This window comes from Pongo abelii, chromosome 6 (assembly GCF_028885655.2).
Source record: "Pongo abelii isolate AG06213 chromosome 6, NHGRI_mPonAbe1-v2.0_pri, whole genome shotgun sequence".
Lineage (NCBI taxonomy): Eukaryota > Metazoa > Chordata > Mammalia > Primates > Hominidae > Pongo > Pongo abelii.
In genome coordinates this window covers 10,296,278-10,323,204 of record NC_071991.2, presented here as the reverse complement: position 1 = coordinate 10,323,204, position 26,927 = coordinate 10,296,278, and the positions used below count along the sequence as shown (strand labels likewise).

Genomic DNA, 26,927 nt, shown 5'->3' with positions numbered 1-26,927 from the left:
GATCAAGCCACTGCACTCCAGCCTAGGCGACAGAGCAAGATTCTGTCTTGGAAAACAAACAAACAACAAATACAATAAATTTAAAAAATTAGTTGGGTGTGGTGGCACACGGCTGTAGTCCCAGCTACTCAAGAGGCTGTGGCAGGAGGATCCCTTGAGGCCAGGAGTTCAAGACCAGCCTGGGCAATGTTATGAGACACGCCACCCGCCCCCGTCTTTACAGAGAATAAAAAAGTTATCTGGGCGTGGTGGTGCACACCTATAGTCCCATCAATTCAGGAGGCTGAGATGGGAGGATTGCTTGAGACACGGGAGTTGGAGGCTGCCGTAAGCCGCGATCAGGCTAGTACACTGCAGCCTGGGCGACAGAGTGAGACCCTGCTTCAAAAAAATAAATAGGGGCAGGGCGCGGTGGCTCACGCCTGTAATCCCAGCACTTTGGGAGGGCGAGGCAGGCGGATCACTTGAGGTCAGGAGTTCTAGACCAGCCTGGCCAACAAAAATAAGCCGAACGTGGTGGTGTGTGCTTGTAATCTCAGCTACTCAGGAGGCCAAGGCATGAGAATCACTTGAACCCAGGAGGCGGAGGTTGCAGTGAGCCGAGATCGCGCCACTGCACTGCAACCTGGGGGACAGAGCGACACTCTGTCTCAATAATTAAATAAATAATAAAAATAAAATAAAGAGGCTCCTGAGAGTCAACTCATCTGCCTGAGCCACTTATTTCACACATCCTAGGACGCCTGATGAAGGGTTCTGGATTTTATTGTCTCCTGTCATCCAGGCGGGCTTCGTGGAGGAAACCGGACCACCAGAGAGGCCGCGGCCTCGGTCCCAAGGGTCGCGCGTCGCGGGGCCGGGGGAGGTGGGAGAGAGGGGACCGCTCCGGGGCGGACCCCGCCCGCAGCTGGGGGCCCCCGTCACGTGACCAGCCGGGCGCCCGGGTCACGTGCCGGGGCGGAAAAGGGGGGGCTGTCGGGGGCGACGGGCGTCCGGGCAGTGGCGCGCGGGGCACGCGAGCAGCGCACGAGGAGAGGTGGCGCGGGCCGGAGCCGCGGAGGGAGGTCGCGGCGACGGCGGCGGCGGCGGCGGCGGCGGAGGGGGCGGCCCCGCGTCCGCGTCACGTGGTGCGAGGCGGGCAGCCATCTTGCTACAAACACAAACACAGAGGAGCGGCCGCCGCGGGAGCGCCAGCGCCCCCTCCCCCGCCGCAGTCGCCGTCCCCGGCCCCCGCCCGCAGCGCGCCGCCCACGCCCCGGGACCGGACCCTCGCGCCGCCCGCGGTAAGCGCCCGGCGGCCTGGTGGCCCCGCGGCCCCCGGCCCGCAGCCCAGCCCCGGGGCAGGCCCGCCCCCGACGCCGCGGCGGCCGCGCCGAGCCCGCGAGCTAGGGAAGCGCCGGAGCCAGCGCGCGGGCCGCCAGCGAGGACCCTCCCCCGTCTCCTCCCCGAGGCCGCCGCCGCCCGGTGCGTCCGCCCGCCCTCCCGCCCGCTCCGGCCCCTCCCCGCCGCCGGGACCCTCCCCCAGAGCCGGCCAGCCTCGGGGAGGCCCCGGGAGGCCGGCGCCCGGCTTAGGGGGCGACCGCTCGCCCCCCTCGCACCTGGCGCCCCTCCCTGAAGGGCACGCCGTCCTCCCGGGCCGGCGCGCTGCCTTCCACCCCCGCGCTCCTAACGGTCGCCCCCGGGCCCCTGCCAAGCCCAACCCTGGGCCGCCTGGGGGCCCCCGACCCTAGCGTCCTAGGGTGCCGGGCCCCGCGTTTCTCGGAGTTCTCCCCAGCGCGCCTTTGGGTTCCCCTCGGAACGATCTGGGCCTTGCGGTTCCCCAAGTCCAAGCGTTCCACGACTTTGGCCAACATGGAAGCCTTCCCCTCCACCCAGGCGCCTCGCCTGGGTCCTCCTCACCTCTGTTTCCTTTCGCTCCGGCGATCTTAGTGCTGGGTCATTGGGGTCTCCTTCTTCCCAGTTGCTCGGCCGCGGGAAACACCTTCTTTAGCAGAGACTACTGCTTGCCCTCCCCGTCCCAGGCCAGGCCCTTCGGTGCAGCAGCTCCCTGGCCACAGCTCATGCCCCTCGGTGCAGCAGCTCCCTGGCCACAGCTCTCACACTTTGCCTTTAAAAAAAAAAAAAAAAAAAAAAATTGCCGAGTAACTTTTTAAAAGCCCCTCGTCTCTCTTCCCTGTTATACAGTCATTACTCGCATTCCCGGTCAGACTCCAGGTCTGTTGCATCCTAGTGCTGGGAACTAGGAGATGGTACATAAAGACTTATGTTAACCGAATTGTTAGCTGGATTGGATTTTTTTTTTTCTAGCCACCCAAGCCTTACTTCTCTCCTGCCTCTCAAAGTGTCGTTCTGGAAGATCGTCAGCTTTCCCATCCTCTTTTGCACTGCCCCGTCGAGTCTATATAGAAGTTTCAATTTAGAACCCCGCCAACCCCTCGCCTTTGGCATGGAAACACCATCGGTGGTACCAGTAAGGGTCTCTCCTTTGCTGCCGACATGGGGGATTTGGGGTTCTTTCTCCTTCCTGTCTTTCCTGTGCCCTTTGCAGACCTAGGCTAGCCACCCTCCACCAGGCTAGCCAGCTCCGATCTGATTTTCTTAGATTGTAGGTCTTGGTCCCCCAGCGGTCTGTCGTGCCGTTGGGAAGGATTTGAGGGTAGACCTGGACTTGGTGTCCCTGCCATTGCCTGGGGACCAGGGGCCCTCAGGGTCCCATGTGGTGGTTGGTCAAGTGGACCATGTGCTTAAACTTCTGGACTAGCTTTTTCTGCTGTTGGACACATCAGTCTTGTGTTCGTGATCTGATGCGTTAGCCCTAACTTTTACATCTGCTGTTGGAATTTGGGAATTAAAGAAAAATAGCCCACTTTAGAGGAGAGAAGATGAGAGGAGGAGGCTAGCTGAAGGATGTTGAAAGTCTAACAAATGTAAAATGGCTTCAAACTCAGAATAATGCTTGAGAGTTTGGGATGGTTACTGCCACCGTGCGCACCTCCAGTCTTGCATAGTGTCAAGGTTGTCGGGGCACGCCGTCAGAGCAGCTTCCTCCTTGTTTTCCCTGGCTGGAGCCCAAGGCTGGGCAAGTGGGCAAAAGGGATCACAGAAGGTAAAGAGTGAAAATCCTTTGAAAACTGTTAACTTGTAGACAGTTGCCAAGCGGTGGTGTGATTTGCTGGGATGGCTCAAGAGAGGAGAGAGCTGGGATAACCGACCAGCCGCGAGGAATGCGGGCTTGCATCTCTTTTTTAAGCTTCGGCCTCCTCACCCTACCACGCTTGGAGAATCTCCATCCTGAGAAAGGGCCAGGTCCCCTCCAGCAGGCCTGGGGCTGGGCGGTTGTTCCAGTGTTGGGGAATTGGGGACTGTGCTTCTGTTAAGTGGCCCTGTTCTGTGCCAAGGCACAGTGCTCCGTGTTGGAGCTAATTTTAGGGGTGATGGAGTGAGGAGATAATGTTCTTAGCTGAATGTGCACTGGGACCGCCTGTTCTCCGTCTTTTCCTTCTCTCTTGAGTTCTGAGCCCCAGAGAGCAGGCTCCCTTTCCCGCGCGCCCTGGCGCCTACTGGAGCACCCGGGCCCAACGTGTCCTCTCCCCGTGTCTCCGGCAGGGGGCAGTCTTTCAAAAGCATTGATTCAGATGCTGGGGGAGTGAGGGTAGACAGGCCCGAGAAAGAGAAGGGGTGGGGAGGGAGCGAGGAGCCGAAGTAGGCCGAGGCTTGAGGGCAGGGCCAGGGCGGGGGACAGGCTGGAAGGGGTCTGTGAGAAGGAGACCCTGAGCTGAGAAAGCTCAGGCGGGTAAGCTGAGACGGGCAGGTGGCAGTACCCCAGCCCCCACCACCTCCTGCTCTTGTCTTCATTGGACAGGGATCAGATGCCTGGCTTTGAGAGCTTGCAATAGACAAACTTAGGCAGTTTTTCTTAAAAAAAAAAAAAAAGAAAAATCTATTCTTTCCTCAAAGATTTCCTCCTGGCAGGATTTCAGATTTCCCTCGTGGGACAGTGTAATTAGAGAATGATGTCCCTGCTGTTCAGAGAGGAGAATGACCCAGCGTTCACACACCTGGCTTCCCTTGCCTTCCCCTTGGCCCAGTAGACCCCTGAGGGCTGTGCCCGTGCCCGTGCTCGTGGCGCAGAGGAGGGCGTCTCAGCACTGGCGCGCTTGGTATCTGGAGTCACATAGCTCTTGGCTGTGGGGCTGCCCTGTGCACCCCCTGCCCAGTGGTGACAACCCAGAACGTCTCTAGACTTGGCCAAGAGCCCTTTGAGGAGCAGAGGGGCCCCCAGTCCAGAACCTGTTGGAGGGTGGGAGCCCCATGGTGGCCTGCAAGGTGTGCCACTAGTTCCTTTAGTCCAAGGAAGGAGCCAGGCACCACCAGCTTCTGGCACCAGACCCTGCTGTGGGGGTGCCTAGAGAGTTAACCTCACTCTCCTGGTTTCTTCCCAAGAAGCAGGGTGGCATGGGCTTTTTCCTGCTCTGGGCCTGCTCTCTCCCCTGTCTTGGTGTTGCTGTCCTCAGGCTGCATGAGCCACTCCCCCTTTGTGTGCCCCTTGCAGCCAAGACACAGCCAGGATGGGTGACTCGAGCCGGAGGCACCTAGGAGAGCTGCCCTTGCTGCGCCTGGCAGGGGGCAGTGTGAGGCCATTGCTTTAAATTTTTTTTTTTTTTTTTTTTGAGACAGAGTCTTGCTCTGTTGCCCAGGCTGGAGTGCAGGGGTGCGATCTCAGCTCACTGCAACCTCCGCCTCCTGGGTTCAAGCGATTCTCCTGCCTCAGCCCCCCGAGTAGCTGGGATTACAGGCACCTACCACCAGGACTGGCTAATTTTTGTATTTTTAGTAGAGACGGTTTTGCCACGTTGGCCAGGCTGGTCTCAAACTCCTGACCTCAGGCGATCTGCCCGCCTCGGCCTCCCAAAGTGCTGGGATTACAGGCATGAGCCACCACGCCCGGCCACTTTTTCTTTTTTAAAAAATGTTTAGAATTGTTTCTCTAGAGTCGTGGCCTTGTTCTGTTACTCAGGCTGGTCTCGGACTCCTCTCTTCAAGCCTCCCACAGTGCTGGGATTATAGGCATAAGCCGTTGTGCTGGCCAGGTGGTCCCTTTTCTGTTCTACTCTCTCCCACCCTCATGCCTCCAGGATGAGCTTCTGGCCTTCTAGAAGGAATGAACTGGAGGAGGCTCAAAACGGCCTCTCCTAAGGCTGGTTTGAAGGAATGTGGGGTGTTTTTCTTGGAGTGGGGAAAACTTAGGTATGCGGTGGTTATCTCCAGATACCTTTTGTTCCCTAAAGCTTTTTTTAAAAAGTGATTATTGTGGTAAAATACACAACAAAATTTGGAGACTTTAACTGTCTCTAACTGTGCCATTATGTGGTACTAAGTACACTCACATTGGTGTGCGGCCATGACCACCAGCGGCCCCGGGATCCCCTCCTCAGTTGAGGCTTTGGACCCTTCAGCAACAGCTCCCTGTCCCCTCAGCCCCTGGCGGCTGCCCTTCTACCTTCCTCCCTCAATGAGTGATTGCTCTAGAGACCTCATGCAAGAGAAGTAAGGGGTAGCTCTCCTTTTTTGGCTGGTCTGTTTCTCTTAGCGTCATGTCCTCAAGGCTCATCCAGTCCCCAGATTGCTCTAGGATGCCACCTGCAGTCAGTGACAGGCTGGTGGCTTTTCGTGGCATGGAGCACCCACCACCGGAGCATCCAGCCGAGGCTGAGGAAGGAGAGGTCCCAGGGGAGGCCAGCCTGGCCTTGGGTTGCCTCTGAGCCTGGTGTTTCCCCCTGGGGTGCGTGGACTCTGAGCAGGCCTTGGCTTGTCGTGGGCTGCTGGCTCAGCTAGGGCTGATGGCTTTTCCCCCTCAACACCCTGGTTGAACCCCCTTCCTCTTCTTTCCCAGACTGTGGCGTCCTGGAGTTGATGGGAGCTGCAGCACCAAGCCGGGCCAGCCTCCCTCCCAGCCAGTGACAACACCCCAGCACCTGGACCCCGCCCACCCGCCTGAGTCCTCTGCCCGGGTCCCCAGGGATGCACCGCCTCCTGAGAGTACCCTCCGTCGTCCCTTAGAGGAACAGGCTGCCGCCGCGCCCCCACCAGCCTCCATTGCCCTGACCTTATTTCCACCTGATGGTGCCAGAGGCTGCTTCCCAGCCGGTATCCTGAGATCCTCGTTCCCTTGGTGGCTTGGTTGTTTGAGCCTCCATTATTGATTGGGGGCGGTGGTCTGGGTGTGATTCCTGTGGGGGAAACCAGCCCGAGGTGCCTTGGCTCAGGCTTGCCTGCCTGGAGGCCTCGTCGTGTACCCGTCTGTGGCCCTAGAGTCACCTCCTGCTCCTTTTCACTGGGTTTCTCCCCAGACCAAGCCCCTGGATTTGAGCTGCTGAGCAGCCAACTGATTTTTTTCATGAGGGAAAGAATTTTGCTCCTAGATTTATTTCTAATCCTTCTCTCCATAACTGACCTTTTCTCTGGAAGCTATTTGTGGCTCTAGTGGGTTTTTGCTTGCTTGCTTGTTTTTGTTTTATCTTTGCCCTGAACGTCCATCCTGGCCTCGGCTGCCTCCCTCCCCGAGTTCTGCACTGCGCCTCCTGTCTCAGCCTCCCAGAGAGGGTGGTGAGGGTGCCGATGCCCAGAGACACCACCTGGCGAATGGACCTCTCCCGTCACGCGGGGCAGGGCAGGGCTGCCTGCAGAGCCATGTCCTGAACCCTGCCTCCTGCCCCCTGCTCTCCTTAAGGGTCTTTCCCAGATGTGAAGGTCCCTCCCAGGCTCTACTGAGGCCAGACCAATTCCCAGTGGCTTGGGGACCCTCGTTCACTCCAGCACCAGCCCCTGCCCTCCTGCTTCCCGGGCCAGGCTGCCAGGTGAGCCCCGGGCCGAGGGAGGTTGCCCTGCGGAGGCCAGAAGGACTCGAGCTTCCCATCTCCTCGCCTCCCCCAGGTCTTTCACCGTCTGGACTCATCTCTGGGTAACTCATGGTGTGAGTGGCCACGTGGCTGGCTCAGGTGAGTCCTTTTAGACCCCAGGTGACCCACCGGCTAGTCTGGGGCCCATTGTCGTGCCCACCAGGATGTCCCCCATGGAGTCCTCCCTGCGCTTTAAAGGTCTCCTTCGTGTGCTGTTTTTCATGGTCCCTATTCCCCCACAGGTGTTTGGAGAGTGAACGCCAGGTCCCCTCCTCCCCACCCCCGGCCTCTCAGAAACACGCCCAGCCCCACGATGGCAGCAGAGACACTCAACTTTGGGCCTGAGTGGTGAGTCACTTGTGCCTCGGCTGCCATGGAGATTCAAGAAAGCACAGTCAGGCTGCCCTGACCTCCGTCTTCTTCTCTCTGTGTCATGTCCAGGCTCAGGGCCCTGTCCGGGGGTGGCAGCGTGGCCTCCCCACCCCCGTCCCCTGCCATGCCCAAATACAAGCTGGCTGACTACCGTTATGGGCGAGAGGAAATGCTGGCTCTCTACGTCAAGGAGAACAAGGTGGGTGCGTGGGCGATGGGGGTTGGCGGTGGTGGCCTCTGCCTGTGGAGGGGATCTGGCAGCATGTGGTGTCTTGGCTGTCCCACCCCACCGCCAGATCCCGGAAGAGCTGCAGGACAAGGAGTTTGCTGCGGTGCTGCAAGACGAGCCACTGCAGCCCCTGGCCCTGGAGCCGCTGACTGAGGAGGAACAGGTGGGACTGGGCCAGGAGCTGAGGCTGTGGGAGCCCGGGAAGGGAGGCCATGGGTCGAGTTAGGAGGAGAGGGGCCAGCGCTGAGGAGACAGGCCGGGAGGGTGCTGTGGGGTGGGGGTGGGGGTGGGGGTGGTCGGATGCCTGGGTCCTCACTCCCGCCCCTGGCTCCCTCCTCAGAGAAACTTCTCCCTGTCAGTGAACAGCGTGGCTGTGCTGAGGCTGATGGGGAAAGGGGCTGGCCCCCCCCTGGCTGGCACCTCCCGAGGCAGGGGCAGCACGCGGAGCCGAGGTAGAGGGGTGATGGCGTGTCCTGGGGACGGGCAGATCTGGGCCGCTGACTTCGAGGACGTGCAGCAGGTTCAGTGTGCATCTGGCCTCTTCTCTAGGCCGCGGCCGTGGTGACAGCTGCTTTTACCAAAGAAGCATCGAAGAAGGCGATGGGGCCTTTGGACGAAGCCCCCGGGAGATCCAGCGCAGCCAGAGCTGGGATGACAGGTGGGGCCGGGAGGGGGTGCGGCATAGAGCAGGGCAGGCCAGGGAGGGGAGGCCTGGGTCCTGTCGCTAGAGGGTAACAGAGGCCCACCAGATAAGCCCTGTCAGAGATCGCAGTGCTCCTGACCCCTGGTTTCCTTTGTCCCCTCCCTCCCTCCACTGCCTCAGGGCACAGTGGACAAGGCATGGGGCAGTCGCACAGGGTGGCAGGGGAGGCTGTACTGTTTCTGACCCACACGTTTCCCCTACTGCAGAGGCGAGAGGCGGTTTGAGAAGTCAGCAAGGCGGGATGGAGGTACGAGGCTGCTGAGGATGGCGGCCGCGGCGGCAGGGAGGACCAAGATGGGTGGCCCAGTCTGGGGGTGCTTTTTTTGGAGGTGCTGGGGGCAGGAGGGCCTGGAGCTTCCCCCCCCACATTTCCTGAGGGTCCAGGCACCACGCTGCCTTTGTAATAACTGCCCCTCTCTTCCCGTCTCGCAGCACGATGTGGGTTTGAGGAGGGAGGGGCTGGCCCAAGGAAGGAGCACGCCCGCTCAGACAGCGAGAACTGGCGCTCCCTACGGGAGGAGCAGGAGGAGGAGGAGGAGGGCAGCTGGAGGCTCGGGGCAGGGCCCCGGCGAGACGGCGACCGCTGGCGCTCTGCCAGCCCTGGTGAGGTTGGGGCCCAGTAGCATTGGCGGGGGCAGTGGGGAGCAGGAACTAATGAGAGGGTGGGCTCCTGTAGCCACGGGGAGGGAGCAGAGGCTGGCTGGTGTGGGAGCAGCTGGGACAGCAGCCCTGGAGGCGCTCCGTGAGCTGCAGCAGAGGGGGCCGCCGGCTTCGCTTGGGTACCCACTCTTCTTCTCCCTGACTTTTCCTGCGCAGATGGCGGTCCCCGCTCTGCTGGCTGGCGGGAACATGGGGAACGGAGGCGCAAGTTTGAATTTGATTTGCGAGGGGATCGAGGAGGGTGTGGTGAAGAGGAGGGGCGGGGAGGGGGAGGCAGCTCTCACCTGCGGCGGTGCCGAGCGCCTGACGGCTTTGAGGAGGACAAGGATGGGCTCCCAGAGTGGTGCCTGGACGATGAGGATGAAGAAATGGGCACCTTTGATGCCTCTGGGGCCTTCTTGCCTCTCAAGGTATCTGTGAGGAGGCGAGGGTGGGAACCTGCCCTTCCGGGGTCCTTTTCCTCCCCACCCACCCAACTGTTCTCTGCTCCCCACCCCGGCCCCATGCAGAAGGGCCCCAAGGAGCCCATTCCTGAGGAGCAGGAGCTGGACTTCCAAGGGTTGGAGGAGGAGGAGGAGCCTTCCGAAGGGCTAGAGGAGGAAGGCCCTGAGGCGGGTGAGCCACGGGGTGCCCAGCGGGCCTGGGGCCGGGTCGGGCGGGCACCGGGGTTCTTTGCCGGGCTGGCCATTGGCTACCCACCTACCGGTAGGATCAGGCTACTTAGAACTGGAAGAGTGCTGAGAGGTGGGGAGGAACCAGAGGGTAGCAGAGCTGTGTCTTCAAGGCAGTGTACCAGAAAGAAATCAAGCGTAATCAAAATGACCTTTGAAAGTCCCTTGAAGAAGCTGTAGAACCTGGAGTGAGGTCTGCGGTGTTGTGTGGTGTTGTGTGGTGCTGTGCGGTGCTGTGCGGTGTTGTGATGTGTTCCTGCCGCGTCTGGCAGCGTGGAGGCGAGGGTCAGGGCACTGCATTCCCTCCGCCATTAGTTGAGTTGACCCAAGTGAAGTGGTGGACTCGGCCCAAGGGAGTGTGACCCGCGGTGCCAGCCACACTCAAGGGCTTGTGCTAACTCGTGTGGCAGGCCCAGCCTTTGGTTCTGAACTCTGGCCATCTCCCTCTTCTAGGTGGGAAGGAGCTGACCCCACTGCCTCCTCAGGAGGAGAAGTCCAGCTCCCCCTCCCCACTGCCCACCCTGGGCCCGCTCTGGGGGACAAACGGGGATGGGGACGAAGCTGCGGAGAAAGATCCCCCAGCGGCCGAAGGTAGGAAGGGAGGATGGCCTACCTCCGGGGTGCGCTGGGGCTGTGGGAGAAAGTGCTCCCTTCTCGTGGGGGTGGGCACACAGGGCATTCACATTTAGGAGCCGTGACAAGAGCATGGTGTTCTGGAGTGAGAGTAGGCGGAGGCCATCTTGTCTCCTCCCCGCCCTTCCTTCCACCTCCTGTCTCATGCCTTCCAGATGATATTCGGGGGATCCAGCTGAGTCCCGGGGTGGGCTCCTCTGCTGGCCCACCCGGAGATCTGGAGGATGATGAAGGCTTGAAGCACCTGCAGCAGGTGTGGGGGCCTGAGAAAGCGGGAGGGACCCTTCCCACTTCTGACCTCCTGACCTGCTTGGCCCCAGCCCCGGCCCCAGCTCAAGCTCCATCCCCATCCCCATCCTGATGTTGCTGAGATTGGCAGCTGAGCCTTTTTTCTCTTTCTGGGCATCCAGGAGGCGGAGAAGCTGGTGGCCTCCCTGCAGGACAGCTCCTTGGAGGAGGAGCAGTTCACGGCTGCCATGCAGACCCAGGGCCTGCGCCACTCCGCAGCCGCCACTGCCCTCCCGCTCAGCCATGGGGCTGCCCGGAAGTGGTTCTACAAGGACCCGCAGGGCGAGATCCAAGGTACCTGTGTGGGATGGGAAGGCTGCTCAGGGCCGTTCTGGTTCAGGGTGTCTCCGGCATAGCCTGTGACCCCAGTGGTTCTCTTGCTCCCTCACTCCCTGTCTAGGCCCCTTCACGACACAGGAGATGGCAGAGTGGTTCCAGGCCGGCTACTTCTCCATGTCGCTGCTGGTGAAGCGGGGCTGCGATGAGGGCTTCCAGCCTCTGGGTGAGGTGATCAAGATGTGGGGCCGCGTGCCCTTTGCCCCAGGGCCTTCACCACCCCCACTGCTGGTGAGCCGCTTCTCCCCTGCATGGAGGGACAGGGTGTGAGGGGTGCGGGCAGGAGTCCAGCAGAGTCCCCTCTTCCCTGCTGGGGGCACTGGCCGAGCTCTCACCTGAGCAGGGAAACATGGACCAGGAGCGGCTGAAGAAGCAGCAGGAGTTGGCCGCTGCGGCCTTGTACCAGCAGCTGCAGCACCAGCAGTTTCTCCAGCTGGTCAGCAGGTATGGGGGGCCTGGGGTGGGCTGGGAGAAGGCCCGGCGCTGGCTCTGTGGCCCACCATCTCCACTGTCCCATTTGCAGCCGCCAGCTCCCGCAATGTGCGCTCCGAGAAAAGGCAGCTCTGGGGGACCTGACACCGCCACCGCCGCCGCCGCCGCCGCAGCAGCAGCAGCAGCTCACGGCATTCCTGCAGCAGCTCCAGGCGCTCAAACCCCCCAGGTGCGTGGTGCGTGCGAGCCCTCAGGATACAGGGTGGGGGACGGGGGCAGACCAGAGATGGATTTGGGGTCCTAAGAATCCACAATTTGCTCCTCAGAGGCGGGGACCAGAACCTGCTCCCGACGATGAGCCGGTCCTTGTCGGTGCCGGATTCGGGCCGCCTCTGGGATGTACATACCTCAGCCTCATCACAGTCAGGTGTGTGGCCTGACTGGTCCCCACCCGCAAGGCAGTCTCCGGGTGAAATGGGGTCTGGGGTCTGCTCCCCACCCTCACACACCCCTAGCTGCCACTCTGGCTGGGGAGCCCACTGTCGCGGCTGGACTAGATCAGTGGGCCCGAGTGCCCACCTGCAGCCGCCTCTGCCCCCCTGCCCCCTGCAGGTGGTGAGGCCAGTCTTTGGGACATACCAATTAACTCTTCGACTCAGGGTCCAATTCTAGAACAACTCCAGCTGCAACATAAAGTGAGTGGGCATTCTGGGGCTGAGGCCCTGGGAATGAAGGGTGGACCAAGGCAGGCCCCAAGCTGTCCCCTGCAGCTCTCCCCTCTGATGGGCCACTGGTCTCAGTTCCAGGAGCGCAGAGAAGTGGAGCTCAGGGCAAAGCGGGAGGAAGAGGAACGCAAGCGCCGGGAGGAGAAGCGCCGCCAGCAGCAGCAGGAGGAGCAGAAGCGGCGGCAGGAGGAGGAAGAGCTGTTTCGGCGCAAGCAGGTGGGTGCTCCCGAGCCTCAGCTGGCTGGGGGGAGAACCCTCGCCAGGTCCCCTCACCGTGTCCACCTCTTAGGTGCGGCAGCAGGAGCTGTTGCTGAAGTTGCTACAGCAGCAGCAGGCGGTCGCCGTGCCCCCCGCACCCAGCTCCCCGCCCCCACTCTGGGCTGGCCTGGCCAAGCAGGGGCTGTCCATGAAGACGCTCTTGGAGTTGCAGCTGGAGGGCGAGCGGCAGCTGCACAAACAGCCCCCACCTCGGGAGCCAGCTCGGGCCCAGGCCCCCAACCACCGAGTGGTGAGCAGGCCGGGAACCTCCCGGGCACCCCCTACACGGTTTCCAGGGTGCCACAGGGAGGGGGATCACTGAACCCAGACTGGTGCAGCCCAAGCCCCAGCCCCAGCCTCTCCTGTGATGGCAACAGCTCTTGTGGCCCTCACCTCACCCCTCTCTGTTTGCCACGTAAACAAGCCTCCCCATCTGCTTTTCTGGGGTGCCTTTGTTTGAGCCACTCTGATCTTCTGCCATCTGTAGCAGCTTGGGGGCCTGGGCACTGCCCCCCTGAACCAGTGGGTGTCTGAGGCTGGGCCACTGTGGGGCGGGCCAGACAAGAGTGGGGGCAGCAGCAGCGGCCTGGGGCTCTGGGAGGACACCCCCAAGAGCGGCGGGAGCCTGGTCCGTGGCCTCGGCCTGAAGAACAGCCGGAGCAGCCCATCTCTCAGGTGGGCGTGGCACCCGGAGGTTCCGGGATGGCCCCGGGAGGGAAGGTGGCAGACCCCCCCACTCCCGCCAGCTGATTTCCAACCCTGACTCACCCACCCCCTTCAGTGATTCGTACAGCCACCTATCAGGTCGGCCCATTCGCAAAAAGACGGAGGAAGAAGAGAAGCTGCTGAAGCTGCTGCAGGGCATTCCCAGGCCCCAGGACGGCTTCACCCAGTGGTGCGAGCAGATGCTGCACACGCTGAGCGCCACGGGCAGCCTGGACGGTGGGCGAGCGGCTCCCAGGAGGTGGGTGGGACCTGGGGCTCCAGACCCGGCCAGGGGGCCCTGATAGCCCTCGCTCATCCTACAGTGCCCATGGCTGTAGCGATCCTCAAGGAGGTGGAATCCCCCTATGATGTCCACGATTATATCCGTTCCTGCCTGGGGGACACGCTGGAAGCCAAAGAATTTGCCAAACAATTCCTGGAGCGGAGGGCCAAGCAGAAAGCCAGCCAGCAGCGGCAGCAGCAGCAGGTGAGGCAGCCGGCACCAGCAGCTGGGGTGGGCTTGCCTGGCGCCTCCTGACCTTCACCCTCCTCTCCGCTGCCTTAGGAGGCATGGCTGAGCAGCGCCTCGCTGCAGACGGCCTTCCAGGCCAACCACAGCACCAAACTCGGCCCCGGGGAGGGCAGCAAGGCCAAGAGGCGGGCACTGATGCTGCACTCAGACCCCAGCATCCTGGGTGAGCTGGGCTGGGGCAGGAGCGGGACTTCCTTGGCACAGGGCAGGAGGAGCCCAGGAGAGAGCTCAGACGCAGCTTCTCCCCGGCTTCAGGGTACTCCCTGCACGGATCTTCTGGTGAGATCGAGAGCGTGGATGACTACTGACCAGCCCGGACCCCCAGCCCCTGGGCTGTAGGCTGGGGCAGCCGCGGCGGCGTGGACCGAGGGTCCCAGCCTGCAGGCTCCCCGCAGGGAGCAGAGGAAGAGGCAGGGGCGGGGTCCCCAGCACTTGTTACAAACACACGATGCACCTTAACTCACCCACCACGAGGCACTTTACAGACTGGGGGAGGGGGTTTTTCTTTTTATTTTTTTTAATTTTAAATGACTTTGAAGAAAACATTAGGAGAGGCAAAAATGTTGTTAAAAACTAGACTCTAAACACCCCTTCCTGCTGTGAGGATAGTGGGTGTGACAATGGAAGGTCCACAGAGGTTTTTTTTTTTTTTTTTTTTAAGAAAAAAGATGAAAAATGAAAAAAAAAAAATGGTTAGGAGGCTGAAAGAAAAAAACACACTGTTATTTTGGGGCAGTAGGGACACAGGCCCCGTGGACCTGACCTGCCTGGCCCCCAAGGCCACACTTACCCCCCCGGAAGGTGGGTCATGGGGTAACTGGAAACTGGGGGCCAGCAGTTTGCACAGGAGGCCTGTCTGAGCCCCGCCCGCCGGGCCCGCTGTGAGCAGCTCCTGTCACCGTGGCTGGCTGAGGTGTCCGGGGTGGGGCCAAAGCCCCTTGGCTTCGCTGCTCTGGGGGACAGTTGCACAAATTGGACGAGCGGCCCCAGCTCTCTGGCTGCCATCTTGGGCTGGCCGAGGAGTAGACAGGAGGAGCCAGGCCGTGCCAACCTCTCTGGCTGGCAGGGTGGGGCAGCAGGACTCTGACTCTGGCCCTGGTGAGGGGCGTCTCCCACCGCTGCCATTTTGGGGGACACCCTGGGTTTGAACCTGAAAGCCCCAGCTCTCTGCCTTGCCACGTGAATGTATTCTTTGGGCCGCAAGCCCCCGCCTCACCCCTGCCTGGCTCCTGCCTCACCTCTGTGAGTGGCGGGGGTGGATGATTGCTCCGGAGGCTGCAGAGAGAAGGCTGAGCTGTTTCTCCAGTGAAGGGGGCAGGAGGAGGGGCCTCAAAGGCAAGGAGTGGGTGGCTTTGGGCTTAGGGTTACAGTGGAGGGGCTGCCGCCTGGGGCCACAACCTGTAGCCAGCTCGTGAGGTGTGGACCACCCAGCTCTGCACCTGACCCCTCCGCTGACCAAATGGGAGAGGAGCTTGTGGCCTCCCGGGTCTGATACGATGCGCTTTTTACCGTTGGGTAAGGTTGGGGTGAAGAGAAGCGTGCGGCTCCTGGGTCAGAGGAGGCTGCCCCTTCTGTTGCTCATCCACTTCTTATTCCCGGTCCCCTACTTGGGTTCGTCTCCTCCCATTTTGGGTTTTGTAACAGTTCTGTCTTTTGGGTTTCTCATCCAGCTCCTCCCATTGACCTCATTGCTCAGAGTGCAGTATTAGGGCAAGGCTTCGCCACTGCCTCCCTCCATGAATGTATTTCTCCCTCCTGCCCTGGGGACATGGGGAGTGGCCCGTTTCTTTCCCCATCTAGTCCCAGAAAGATGGTGTTTGGTTTTTTGTTGTTGGAATTTTTTTTTTTTTTTTTTTTGCACCAAAGTGGCAACTAGGTCAGTGATGGGGGATCAAGCTGGCCTCGGGGTGGGGGGCCCCCACCTGCCTCTCCCTGGTTCCCACAGTGTTAGCGTCCCTGAAAAGACAATATTCTCTCTAAAGCAATAAGGGGTGACGGGCCGGGGGGAGTGTTTGCTGCTGCTGGCCCCCAGCTCCCCTTCCCTCTTGCCAGGTGTGGGGGAGACTCCTGTTGTGACTGAATGTAACCCCCCCACCTCTGCCGCAGCCAATGCAGGGGAAGGGGGACACTCTTCCTGCCCCTTCTCCCCAGCTAAAGAGACTTTGGACTTAGGGGGCCCATGAGCCTGGAGAGGCCTTAACCCTGTGAGGAAGTATAGGGGGAGCCCTCTCCCACCCCCATCCCCTTCTGAGAGTGGTCAATGTTTACAAGCCCCTGAGCCCCCCTGCCCAGGGACTCAGACCCTGTTGCTGTCCTTCCCCGGCCCCGGTCTTCCTGGGCCCTCGCTGCTCCCCTGCCCTTCCTGGGGTTGGGGTAGGTGCAGGGGTCACCGTGTTCCCTGTCTGCCTTGTACCCACAGTCTCCCCGCCCCCTCTCCACCCTGTGTGACTTTCCTCTCTTTTACCTGCTCCTGTAAATACTCCCTTCTCCCAATAAAATTTGATGTGTGTTCTCCCGTTCTGCCTCCGCTGCTCGTTATCTGGGGAGAGCCACAGGGATGAGTGGCTCCAAGCAGGGCCCGCCTGGTCAGGCTGGCTCTGGTCAGCAGCCTGATGGAAACCACGGCGGGGGCTGCTTATCCGAGAACCTCTGGACGGAAGGCTTTGGGTTGGGGCTTCACCTTTGCTCTGAGGGAGAGTGGGGACCCCACCCCCAGCCCCAACTGCCTGGCAGGCCCCATACCCTCCCCGCCACCCACCCCCTCAGCAGCCTTCAGGCAACAAGGTCCAGAAACGAGAACGCAGCAAGGGCAGAAACCAGGTACAGAGTTGGAATTGGCTCCTTTATGGAAAAACTGAAAATATAATAAAAATTAAAATAAAACCAGTTTTAAAAAAGCCAGCCCCTGGGGTTTCCACCTCCTGCCTCTGGCCCTCCAGAGGGGTGAGGCCCCAACCCCAGGGCAGCAGAAGGATGAGGGCCTCCTGCCCCTCCTCTTCCCCTATTCCATCCCCTTCTTATCTCCACAGTGGGGGCCCCGGGAGGAACCAAACCTGGGTGGGAGGGCAGGGACCCAAGGCCCCGTGGCCCAGGGAAGGGGGCTGGGAGTGCGCCCAGCCCCGAAGCCCTGGCCTGTAGTGTGGGCGTGGGCAGGGCCCCTCCCGGCCTGGGCCCAGAGGGGGTGGGGCCGTTAGTTCCAGATCTTGAGGAAGGAGTCCCAGGAGCCCGTGGCCACAGCCATGCCATCGTCGGTGACCCCGAGGCAGCTCACGCGGTTGTCGTGGCCAGCGAGGACCCCTGTGAAGAAAGAAGAAGTCAGAACCCATTTGGCCTGGGCTCCAGGTCCCCACCCGCCCAGCCGGGAGCCCCAGCTGTCACCTGCACGGTCGCCCTTCATGGCATCCCAGATGTTGCAGTTGAAGTCGTCATAGCCAGCGAGCAGCAGCCGGCCGCTGCGCGAGAAGGCAACAGAGGTGATGCCACAGATGATGTTGTCATGCGAGTACATGAGGAGCTCCTGATCGGCCCGCAGGTCGAAGAGGCGGCACGTGGCGTCGTCAGAGCCGGTGGTGAAGGCGTAGCCGTTGGGGAAGAACTGCAGGACACGGGACCGGGATGGGGTGAGGGCGAGGGGCAGGGCCGGGAGCCTGGTGGGGAGGGCCTGGCCCAGCTCGCCCCAGAACTCACAGCCACTGCATTGATGTCAGATTCGTGGCCGATGAAGGTCTGTCGGCACATGGAATCCCGCACATCCCACAGCTTGATAGAGGCATCACAGGCGCCTGACACAAACGTGCGGCCATCGGGGGCCAGGGACAGGGACATCACATCCCCACTGTGTCCAGCAAAACCCACTGTCTGCTGGCCTGTCTCAATGTCCCACAGGGCACTGGAGAGGTAACAGGAAGAAGGAAAAGATAAGAGACGGGGCGAAGAACAGAGTCCCTGTTCTCCCCACCCCACCACGAGCCCAACCTTGTGGAAGGGTCCGGGGAGGCTCGTGTCAGAGCCTTAGGTGGAGAGGGGATGCATCCCTCCCTGACCCCCTTAGCGCCCACCAGGAGAGGAAGGCTACGGTGCACGCTGCGTGCTGAGCACTGGGACGGTGGCCCCTGAGGCAAGAAGTGTGGGTTTGCCCAGACTGCCCAGCCCTGGCAGAGCCTCACCAGGTGGTATCCCCAGAGCTGGTGATGATTTGGTTGTCATCCAGGAAGCGGCAACACGACAGGTACCCTGGGGAAGGAGCTGGTCAGCCAGGTCTTCACACGGAGGGCAGTGCACCCCCCGATCCCAAAAAGGGCCCGAACTGGGCCAGGCCCCTCACCAGTGTGGCCAGGCAGCTCCCGGCTGACCCTGACGTTGCCCTCGCGGGTCTTGAGGCTGTAGATGGAGCAGATGTTGTCCAACCCCCCACAGGCCACAAAGTTCCCTGAGGGCGCGTAGGCACAGGTCATGACCCAAGAGGAGCGCAGCGGGATGGCGTGAACCTGCGGAGCAGGGGCAGCGCCGGGGTCAGAGCCAGCCAGGGCCCTGTGGCCCTGCCCCACCCTGCAGCCCGCGCCACCCTACCTTGTTGGTGGTGTAGCTGTCCCAGATGATGAGCTTCCCATCCTGGGAGGCGCTGACCAGCAGCCTGGTGGGGAACGGTGTAGGGAGAGCAGAAGGGTGACATGAAAACAAGACACACCCCCTTCCCATAGGGTGGGAGAAGGTAGGGTCTCTCTGTTGTCCAGGCTGGAATGCAGTGGCACCATCACAGCTCACTGCAGCCTGGAACTCCTAGGCTCAAGCGATCCTCCCACCTCAGCCTCCCCCGCATAGCCGGGGACTACAAGGCGAGCACCACGACACCCAGCTCATTTTTCAATTTTTAGTAGAGACAGGGTCTCACTATGTTGCCCAAGCTGGTCTCCAACTCCTGAGCTCAAGTGATCCTGCCCTGGCCTCCCCACGTGCTGGGATTCCAGGCGTGAGCCACCAGAGTCTCCAGCTGCAGCCCCCAAGTTCTCACCAGCATGGTCCTGCCTGTCCAGGTCTGGCGGGCATGTCTGGGAGTCACCGTTTTTCCAGACATACTCTGGGTATTCTGGTGGCCTGCTCACCCCGCCAGATCTGAGGCTGCTCCCACAGCCTGCTAGAAAGTCGGCCCACAGCGCCAGCCCACGCACACACACACCTTGAGTCGGTCCCCCAGTGCATGGCATAGATCTTTGCCAGGTGCCCACGGAGGGTCCTCCGAGTCCTCATCTGGATTCTCCCCACTGGGTCCAGCCCAGCTGTGATCTGGAGGTAGAGACAGAATGGGCTCGGGGAGGCCCAGGCAGCAGGACTGCAGAGAGCAGCGGCCTCTGATCCTTGTCCCTCCAAGCCCTAATTACCCCCTGGCCACCAAGTGCCCTCACCTGGGTCAGTGTTGAGTCCCCACATGCTTTTCGGGCATCCTGTAGGGGATGGCAGAGCCAGAGAGACGCGAGAGAAGACAGGTTGGGGAGGAAAGGGAGAGAAGAGAACAGAAGACAGGAGTGGACAGGGTCAGATTCTGAGCCATTAAAGGCCCTCCCTCCCCCTTCCCCCACCAACACCCTCACCCAACCCGATCCAGGGCACCTGGTGGTGTACACATGAATCGCCCGCCCCGCACCAGGCCCTCACCCGGATCTGGTTCCGGAGCTGCTCGGCCTCCTGTCTCAGTTGCTCCAGCTCACTCATGGCGCCGGGCCCGTGGGGCGGGGTTGGGGGCGGCTGGGGGCCGCGGGACGGGGGCTGGGGGAGGCAGCTCCTGGCCGCTGGCCCGAGGCCTGGGGGATGCAGGGCTGACGTCAGGCCCGGGGCCGCCGGGGAAGTGGGGAGAAAGGCGGGGTTGCAGCGCGGCCCGGAAGGGGTAAGCAAGGGGAGGGGGAAGGGGCGGCGCGGCCGCCGTCCCCGGGCACAACCAGGGTCTCCGGCACCAGAGACGTCGCCGAGTAAGAGCCGACTTCCCCAATCTTCCTCCCGCCCCCCGGAAACGGAGCGGGAAGTGCAAGAGGAAGCGCAGGGGAAACCCCTCCCTCGGACACAGCCCGGGCAGGACACCCGCGGCAGGAACTGGGGGGGGGTGGGTGTCCCTTCGAAAACAGACCTGGCGTCTGCCCCAGCCCGCACAGGCACCGCCCTCCAAGCACCTAATTTTAAAAGGGGCGGTGCCTCTTGAAATTCACCCCACAAGGCGCACACCCTCCACACACACCCCCAGCTTCGACGGTGGCGGGTGGGGGGGAGAGACCAGAGGGGAAAGCTGGGCTGTTCGTGGGGTTGCCTAGGCAACCGTCACCCGGACCGAGAGCACCTCATTGGTGAAATGCCCCCACCCTAGCCCCGTTGCCAAGGCAACCGCATCCACGGCAGAGACCTGTAGGGTGGGTGACCCCACCCCCGGCCCCATCGCCCCCGCCCGACCCAGCCTCCCGCCCTCCCCAGAACCGGCCCGGGTGGCTGTTTACAGGATTTGGGAAAAGCCAATTGGGCGCTAATAGGTTCTGGAAGGCTCACCCCGGATAATCCCCGGTCCGGCTGCGCCCCATTAGCCGTCCGCCGCGGGTGGGGGTGACAGCGGCGGGGAGGGCAGCCCCGAGCCGCTGCTCCCTTCCGCGCAGAGACCGCCCGCCCCGCCGCGCCCGCAGAAAGCCCGTGGGAGCCGCTCTCGAGTAATTACGGCTCCGCAACGAGGTCCCCGGCTCCGAGGCGCGGAGCTGCTCTCTCCCAGGCGCGGGCGGGCGGCCCCAGGCGGCCTGGCCCCGGCGCCCTGGACACCCGGGGGGCCCAGCCCGCAGGCTCGGCGCCCGGGCCCCAGGGGCCTGGCTGGCTCCGCTCCGGGAGCCTGAGTCCTTCCCCGTCCGCGGGACACCTGTGCGATCCGGCCGTACACACTGCACTTGGCCGGCCCAGGCGTCCCCCACCCAGCTCCCACTTCCCCCAGGCGCAGGGCGTTCCTCTTCCCCACTGACATTTCCTCTCCTTGTAAGTTCAGCTTTCTACGCCAGTGCCAAGGGGTGACCCTCAAAATCGGGGGGTGGGGGGTGCGGGCAGAACTCCTTACTCTACCCAACCCCCAGGCCCGCACAAAGCCTCTTCCACCTACTAGCAGCCCAGGCCTGGCGGCACCGCCGGAGGCCCAGGGCAGAAGGAAGCAGGGCTGGAGGAAGAAACTGGGGGCGGGGGCGACGCTCTCAGCCCTCGGTCCCCATCACCCCCCAGGGCCCTCAGCAGCCCCCAGACTCTAGGGATATAGCAGCCGGGGCCCCATAGAGAAATGGGGGTGCCACCGCCTCCGCAAGTCTGGCGGGGCCCAGGAGAGGTGACGGGAGGGTCCCTGGATCTGGCAGCTGGAAGGCGCGGGCTGCTGCGGCGCTGTGAAGCGCAGTGGGCCTGGCCCTCCAGCCCCCACGACCTCCATTTTGCCCAAAAGAAAGCTGGGCGGGGGGCGGGCGCCTGGGAGCTGAGCTTGGGGTGAGGATCTGTAAAGGGAATAGAGCGCCGAGGGCTCCAGTTTCGGGGAGTGGGGCCAGAAACCACGGGTAGCACCCAAATCGGGGGTAGGGTGGAGACGAAAGGAAGGGTGGCGCGCGGCCTTGCCTGCTTCTCCCCGATTTTGGAATTGTGCGAGGCGAGGGCCGGCAGGGGTGCGACAGTGGAGGACACGAGGGGTGCTCCCCGGGGGCAGGCGGGAGGGTGGCGGTGGGGAAAGGGGGCGGGGCGGGGCCTAGAGGAAGCCCGGAATTTAGCCCCCCAACTTCCAAGGGAGCAAGAGGCAGTCGGGGCCGGGCTGGGGTCTGGGGTCGGGCAAAAACTTCGCTGATGGTGCGGGGAAGCGCACGCACCGTGGGAGGCGAGGGTCCCCCCCAGTTCCCCTTCCGGGTTTGGGAGCGACGGGGCCAGAGGGGAAGGGAGGGGAGGTCTGGAGAGTTACGTCCGCTCCCAGGAGGCCAGCCTGGGGAGACCGAAGGAAGAGAGGTTCCCCTGGGGGAAATTGGGGCTGGGGGGCGCGAGGACTCCTTTTGCCAGCGGAAGTACCTGTGGCGGTGGGACTCTGCGGCGGGGGGTCGCTGGCGGTGCGCGGGCGGCGCTGTCTTCCTCCGCGGCGGAGGCGGCGGCGGCGGCGGCGGCGGCGCGGATGGATTTCCTCAGTGGCCCCAGTCCCGCCGCCAGCGCTGCCTCCCCAGAGCGGAGGGATCCCGCCCGCCAGTGACGCGGCTGCCGCCGCCGCGCCCAGGACCCGGCTGGGCGAGACCAACTGCTTCGCACTTGGGGGAAGCCAGGAGACAAAACCCCGCCGAGGGGGCAAAGACGGGCCCAGTCGCTCCCAAGGATCTAACCCCACGCTTTGTGGACGCAAACCGTACTCAAATAAAGGGTTTGCTTCACGGAAAGGAGTAAGACATCCCCCCTCTGGTACTGGAGGAGGTGGTACTGGCATATGAGGAGGGTGAGACCTATCGCTGGTCACGTGATCAGCCTCCCGCCCCGCCTGGATTGGGTGGCTCCAGACTGGGAAGGGGAGTTCGACGCCCAAGTTCCCGGTTGGGCCACGCCCCGGCCCTGAGGAGGCCACGCCCCCCACCAGGGGGCGGAGCTAAAGAGACCTGGACGGGGCCCGCTTCGAGGCGGCTGGAAGAAGAAGCGCGATTCCGAGAAAGTCCCCGAGCGGGAGTTGGTAGGGGCTGATGCGGGCGCCCCGGGAATGCCATGAGAAGGGTCGTGTCCAGGCATTTCCTCAGCCTCGCCCACTGGGCCTTTGTAGACGCCCCTTTCAGGGCTTGCCACTGAAATAACAACTCATTTATTGAGTGCCACACTTTTTTTTTGAGAGGGAGTCTCGCTCTGTCGCCCAGGCTGGAGTGCTGTCTCGACTCACCGCAACCTCCGCCTCCCAGGTTCAAGCGATTCTCCTGCCTCAGCCTCCTGAGTAGCTGGGACTGCAGGTGTGTGCCACCACACCCGGCTAATTTTTTGTATTTTTAGTAGAGACGGGGTTTCACGGTGTTAGCCAGGATGGTCTCGATCTCCTGACTTCGTGATCCGCTCATCTCGGCCTCCCAAAGTGCTGGAATTACAGGCGTGAGCCAACGCGCCCAGCCTTCTCCCCATTTTCTAATAGTGGAAAGAGTCCTGAGGCTGCAGAGTTTAGATATGAACCCAGGCAGCGAAAACTTTACTGTACATTCCAGTATATCTGTACGAGCCTCTAGATGAATCCCTTTCTCCAGGGACCTTGCCTGTAAAGGGACAAGAACGTAGGTCTAGGCCTCAGTTTCCACATCTGTTAAATGGGGATGTTGACAGCATCTGCCCTGCAAGTCCCGGATTTTTACTGAGAACCCCATCGATTGTGGAAATGCTTTGTGAAGTTCAAGGCAACGAATAGCCTTCACTGAGTCCGTGTAATTTGAAAGTATCAAAACATGCAGCCATAAGAAAGAACGAGATGGGGCTCACGCCTGTAATCCCAGCACTATGAGAGGCCGAGGTGGGTGGATCACTTGAGGTCAGGAGTTTGAGACAAGCCTGGCCAATATGGTGAAACCCCATCTCTGCTAAAAATACAAACATTAGCTGGGCGTGGTGGCACATGCCTGTAATCCCAGCTACTCAGGAGGCTGAGGCAGGAGAATTGCTTGAACCTGGGAGGTAGAGGTTGCAGTGAGCCAAAATCGCACCACTCACTGCACTCCAGCCTGGGCAACAGAGCAAGACTTCGACTCAAGAAAAAGAAGAAGAAAGAAAAATGAAAGAAGAAAAAGTAAAAGAAAGAAAAGGAAGGAAGGAAGGGAAGGAAAGAAAAAAAGGAAGGAAAGAGAAAGGAAGAGAGAAAAAAGAAGAAATCATGTCGTTTGCAGCAACATGGATGCAGAAAAGAGAGAGAGAAAAAGAAAAGAGAGAAGGAAGGAAGGAAAAGAAATAAAGAAGAAACAAAAGAAAAGAAGAAATCATGTCCTTTGCAGCAACATGGATGCAGCTAGAGGCTTTTATCCTAAGTGGATACGTTTCTGCAGGAACAGAAAACCAAACACTGCATGTTCTCACTTATAAGTAGGAGCTAAACATTGGGTACTCATGAACATAAAGATGGGAACAATAGACACGGGGGATTACTAGAGGTGGGAAGGGTTGAAAAACTACCTATTGGGTACTGTACCCCTGGTGACGGGATCAATTGTACCCCAAACTTCAGCATCACGAGATATACCCATGTACATGGGTACATTCATGTGCACATGAATCAGAATCTAAAAAGATGAAATTATATTTTAAAAAGTATCAAAACATACTCTTCATTTAGTCTCTGTGAAAGACATTACAAATCGCTTTTCAAAAACAATTGTTTTTTCTTTTTTTTTTTTTTTTTTTTTTCTGAGATGGAGTCTTGCTCTGTCACCCAGAGCTGGAGTGCAGTGGCACAATCTCGGCTCACTGCAACCTCTGCCTCTTGGGTTCAAGCGATTCTCCTGTCTCAGCCTCCCGAGTAGCTGGGATTACAGGAGCATGCCACCACACCTGGCTAATATTCGCATTTTTAGTAGAGATGGGGTTTCATTTTGGCCAGGTTGGTCTTGAACTCCTGACCTCGTGATCTGCCCGCCTCGGCCTCCCAAAGTGCTGGGATTACAGACGTCAGCCACCGTGCCCAGCCTACAATTGTTTTTTCCGAATCGAATATGTTATGAACATAGAAGTTGTCTTTGTAATGGATACACACACTCACACACTCAGAATGATCTGCCTGGTGGGGCAGGGAATAGTAAACATGCCAAAGGGAAAATGAAAAAAGAATCCTGTAGGTTTTCATTATTGTAGGCAATTATGTCCATATCATTTACAAAGCTATTGCCAAATCTGTCTAAGGAAGCAGAGTTTGAAGGTTGGGGGGGGGGGACATCTGGGAGAAATTCAACAATGGCATAACAGAGCTTTCAATATGAGAAACAAAAGCCCAGTTTTTTTAAAGAAAATATAAACAATCATATTCGTCGTTAGGTGCAAATTCTATTTATGCATACCTGCCAATTCAGTGACATATAAGCAATAGATAATAGATGTCAACTACACATGAGAATTTGGGAGGGACCTCAGAGATGAGTACGTTGATTTCCTCAATCTGTAGATGGCCATGATGACTTCCCTAAAGTCACTTAACAACAAGCAGCGCAGGACTACAGCACAATTTTGTCAGTCTCAAGAGGGCATGTGTGCTGCTGCTTCTTCTTTGGTTTCTGTGCTAATAAGCTTTCCTGTTTTAACTCATTCCGTTGATATTTACTGAACCGGATGATGTATCAGGCACTGCCCTAGGCAATGAGGATGCAACCTTGAATGACAGATGCACCCTCCTCATGGAGCTTGCAATCTATAGAGGAGGCAGATGGGCATTGAAATATGGATTAGGGTCAGGCGTGGTGGCTCACACCTGTAATCCCAGCATTTTGGGAGGCAGAGGTGGGCGGATCACTTGAGTCCAGGAGTTCGAGAACAGCCTGGGCAACATAGCAAGACTCCGTCGTTAAAAAAAGAAAAAGAAAAAAATACATGGTGGCGTGCGCCTGTAGTCCCAGCTACTAGGAAGGCTGAGGCGGGAAGATGACTTGAACTCCTGAGGCAGAGGTTGCAGTGAGCTGAATTTGTGCCACTGCACTCCAGCCTGGGTGACAGAGCCAGGCCCTGTCTCAAAACAAAACAAAACAAAACAAACAAACAAAAATGAAAAAATAACAGTGCTTGGCCTGGAGGTATTGTTTACTTCGAGCAGAACATTTGAGATGGAACATATTCTGGGAGGAAGATCAAGAGTTTAAGATTGGGAAGTTTTAGGTTTGAAGAGCGTATGGAGAAAATTTTTTTTGGTGTTTTTGGTTTTGTTTTTTTGAGACAGGGTCTCACTCTGTCACCAAGACTGGAGTGCAGTGGCGCGATCACAGCTTGCTGCAGCCTCGACCTCCTGGGCTGAGATGATCTTCTCACCTCAGCCTCCCCAGTAGCTGGAACTACTGGTGCACACCACCATGCCTGGCTAATTTTTTGTATTTTTTTGTAGAGACAGGGTTTTGTCATGTTGCCCAGGCTGGCCTCGAACTCCTCCGCCAGCCTCAGCCTCCCAAAGTGCTGGGATTACCAGTGTGAGCCACCGCACTCGGCCGGGTCTCGCTCTGTCGCTCAGGCTGTAGTGCAGTGGCACGATCTCGGCCCACTGCAACCTCTGCCTCCTGGGTTCAAGTGATTCTCCTGCCTCAGCCTCCTGAGTAGCTGGGACTACAGGCACGCGCCACCAGGCCCGGCTAATTTTTTGTATTTTTAGTAGAGACGGGGTTTCACCGTGTTAGCAAGGATGATCTTGATCTCCTGACCTCGTGATCCACCTGCCTCAGCCTCCCAAAGTGCTGGGATTACAGGCGTGAGCCACTGCACCTGGCCTCTTTTTTTTTTTTTTAAACTTTTATTTTAGATTCACGGGGTATGTGTGCAGGTTTGTTATATGGGTAAATCGTGTGACACTGAGGTTTGGAATACAATTGATCCCATCACCCATGTAGTGAGCACAGTACCCAATAGGTAGTTTTTCTTTTTCTTTTTTTCTTTGAGACAGGGTCTTGCTCTGTTGCCTAGGCTGGAGTGCAATGGCATGATCTCAGCTCACTGCAACCTCCGCCTCCTGGGTTCAAGTGATTCTTCTGCCTCAGCCTCCCAAGTAGCTAGGATTACAGGTGTGCACCACCACACCTGGCTAATTTTTGTATTTTAAGTAGAGATAGGGTTTCGCCATGATAGCCAGGCTGGTCTTGAACTCCTGGCCTCAAGTGATCTGCCTTGAACTCCTGGCCTCAACTGATCTGCCTGCCTTGGCCTCCCAAAGTGCTGGGATTACAGGCGTGAGCCACCATGCCCGGCCCCATTAGGTATTAATAGTTTTCAACCCTTGCCCCCTCTTCTTCCTTCTTCCCCCTAGTAGTCCCCAGTGTCCATTGATGCCATCTTTATGTCCATGAGTACCCAATGTTTAGCTCCTGTTTACAAGTGAGAACATATGGTATTTGGTTTTCTGTTCCTGCTCTAAATTCACTTAAGAGAATGGACTCCAGCTGCATCCACTTTGCTGCAAAAAAACATGTTTCTTTGTTTCTTTATTCTGTTTCTTTTTATGGCTGCATAGTATTCCATAACGTGTATGTACAATTTTCTTTATCCAGTCCACCGTTGATGGGCACCTAAGCTGATTTCATGTCTTTGCTCTTGTGAATAGTGCTGCAAGGAACATACGAGTGCATATTTCTTTCTGGTAGAAGGATTTTTTTTCTTTTGGGTAAATACCCAGTAGTGAGATTGCTGGGTCAAACTGTAGTTCTATTTTTAGTTCTTTGAGAAATCCAGGAGAAATATTTAATAGGTGGCTGTAGACACAGTCCTGGAATTCAGCAGAGAAATCTGGGTTGGAATAGAGCCCCAAGAGTGAGTGGCAC

General features: G+C 59.5%; 2 protein-coding genes and 1 long non-coding RNA gene across 14 annotated transcripts in view; 1 reads left to right on the top strand and 2 right to left on the bottom strand.

Annotated features, from left to right (window-relative positions):
- Positions 1 to 1,018: 1,018 nt before the first annotated feature.
- On the top strand, positions 1,019 to 15,958 carry GIGYF1 (GRB10 interacting GYF protein 1). 11 transcript variants are annotated; one of them, XM_024249990.3, is made up of 28 exons: positions 1,019 to 1,283; positions 5,894 to 6,147; positions 6,731 to 6,857; positions 6,934 to 6,998; positions 7,142 to 7,247; positions 7,341 to 7,470; positions 7,568 to 7,663; positions 7,841 to 7,952; positions 8,050 to 8,158; positions 8,410 to 8,450; positions 8,636 to 8,806; positions 9,020 to 9,273; positions 9,373 to 9,478; positions 9,988 to 10,125; positions 10,323 to 10,420; positions 10,578 to 10,749; positions 10,856 to 11,022; positions 11,135 to 11,235; positions 11,315 to 11,452; positions 11,550 to 11,650; positions 11,836 to 11,918; positions 12,024 to 12,164; positions 12,238 to 12,456; positions 12,694 to 12,881; positions 12,988 to 13,148; positions 13,235 to 13,398; positions 13,477 to 13,606; positions 13,699 to 15,958. In XM_024249990.3, the coding sequence occupies exons 5-28, from the start codon at positions 7,213 to 7,215 to the stop codon at positions 13,749 to 13,751; spliced, it is 3,108 nt and encodes a 1,035-aa protein (XP_024105758.2). In that variant the 5' UTR covers positions 1,019 to 1,283; positions 5,894 to 6,147; positions 6,731 to 6,857; positions 6,934 to 6,998; positions 7,142 to 7,212; the 3' UTR covers positions 13,752 to 15,958. The 11 variants fall into 11 exon arrangements, with proteins under 11 accessions (XP_024105758.2, XP_054416261.1, XP_054416262.1 ...); XM_054560286.2 differs by having other exon boundaries at positions 1,116 to 1,283; positions 13,477 to 15,958; XM_054560291.2 differs by having other exon boundaries at positions 1,118 to 1,283; positions 5,894 to 6,857; positions 12,697 to 12,881; positions 13,682 to 15,958.
- Positions 15,959 to 16,266: 308 nt separating this feature from the next.
- GNB2 (G protein subunit beta 2) lies at positions 16,267 to 19,230 on the bottom strand. Its single transcript, XM_024249896.3, has 9 exons — positions 19,096 to 19,230; positions 18,846 to 18,884; positions 18,620 to 18,726; positions 18,013 to 18,076; positions 17,768 to 17,930; positions 17,610 to 17,676; positions 17,131 to 17,332; positions 16,822 to 17,038; positions 16,267 to 16,740 (listed from the first exon to the last, which is right to left on the bottom strand). The coding sequence occupies exons 1-9, from the start codon at positions 19,150 to 19,152 to the stop codon at positions 16,634 to 16,636; spliced, it is 1,023 nt and encodes a 340-aa protein (XP_024105664.1). The 5' UTR covers positions 19,153 to 19,230; the 3' UTR covers positions 16,267 to 16,633.
- Positions 19,231 to 25,878: 6,648 nt separating this feature from the next.
- The window catches only part of LOC134761746 (uncharacterized), a 30,029-nt gene continuing 28,980 nt past the window's right edge, over positions 25,879 to 26,927 (bottom strand). For both annotated transcript variants that reach the window (XR_010140818.1, XR_010140819.1), the window contains one exon: positions 25,879 to 26,872. This is a non-coding gene — a long non-coding RNA (uncharacterized LOC134761746). The remainder of the gene's footprint in view (positions 26,873 to 26,927) is intronic.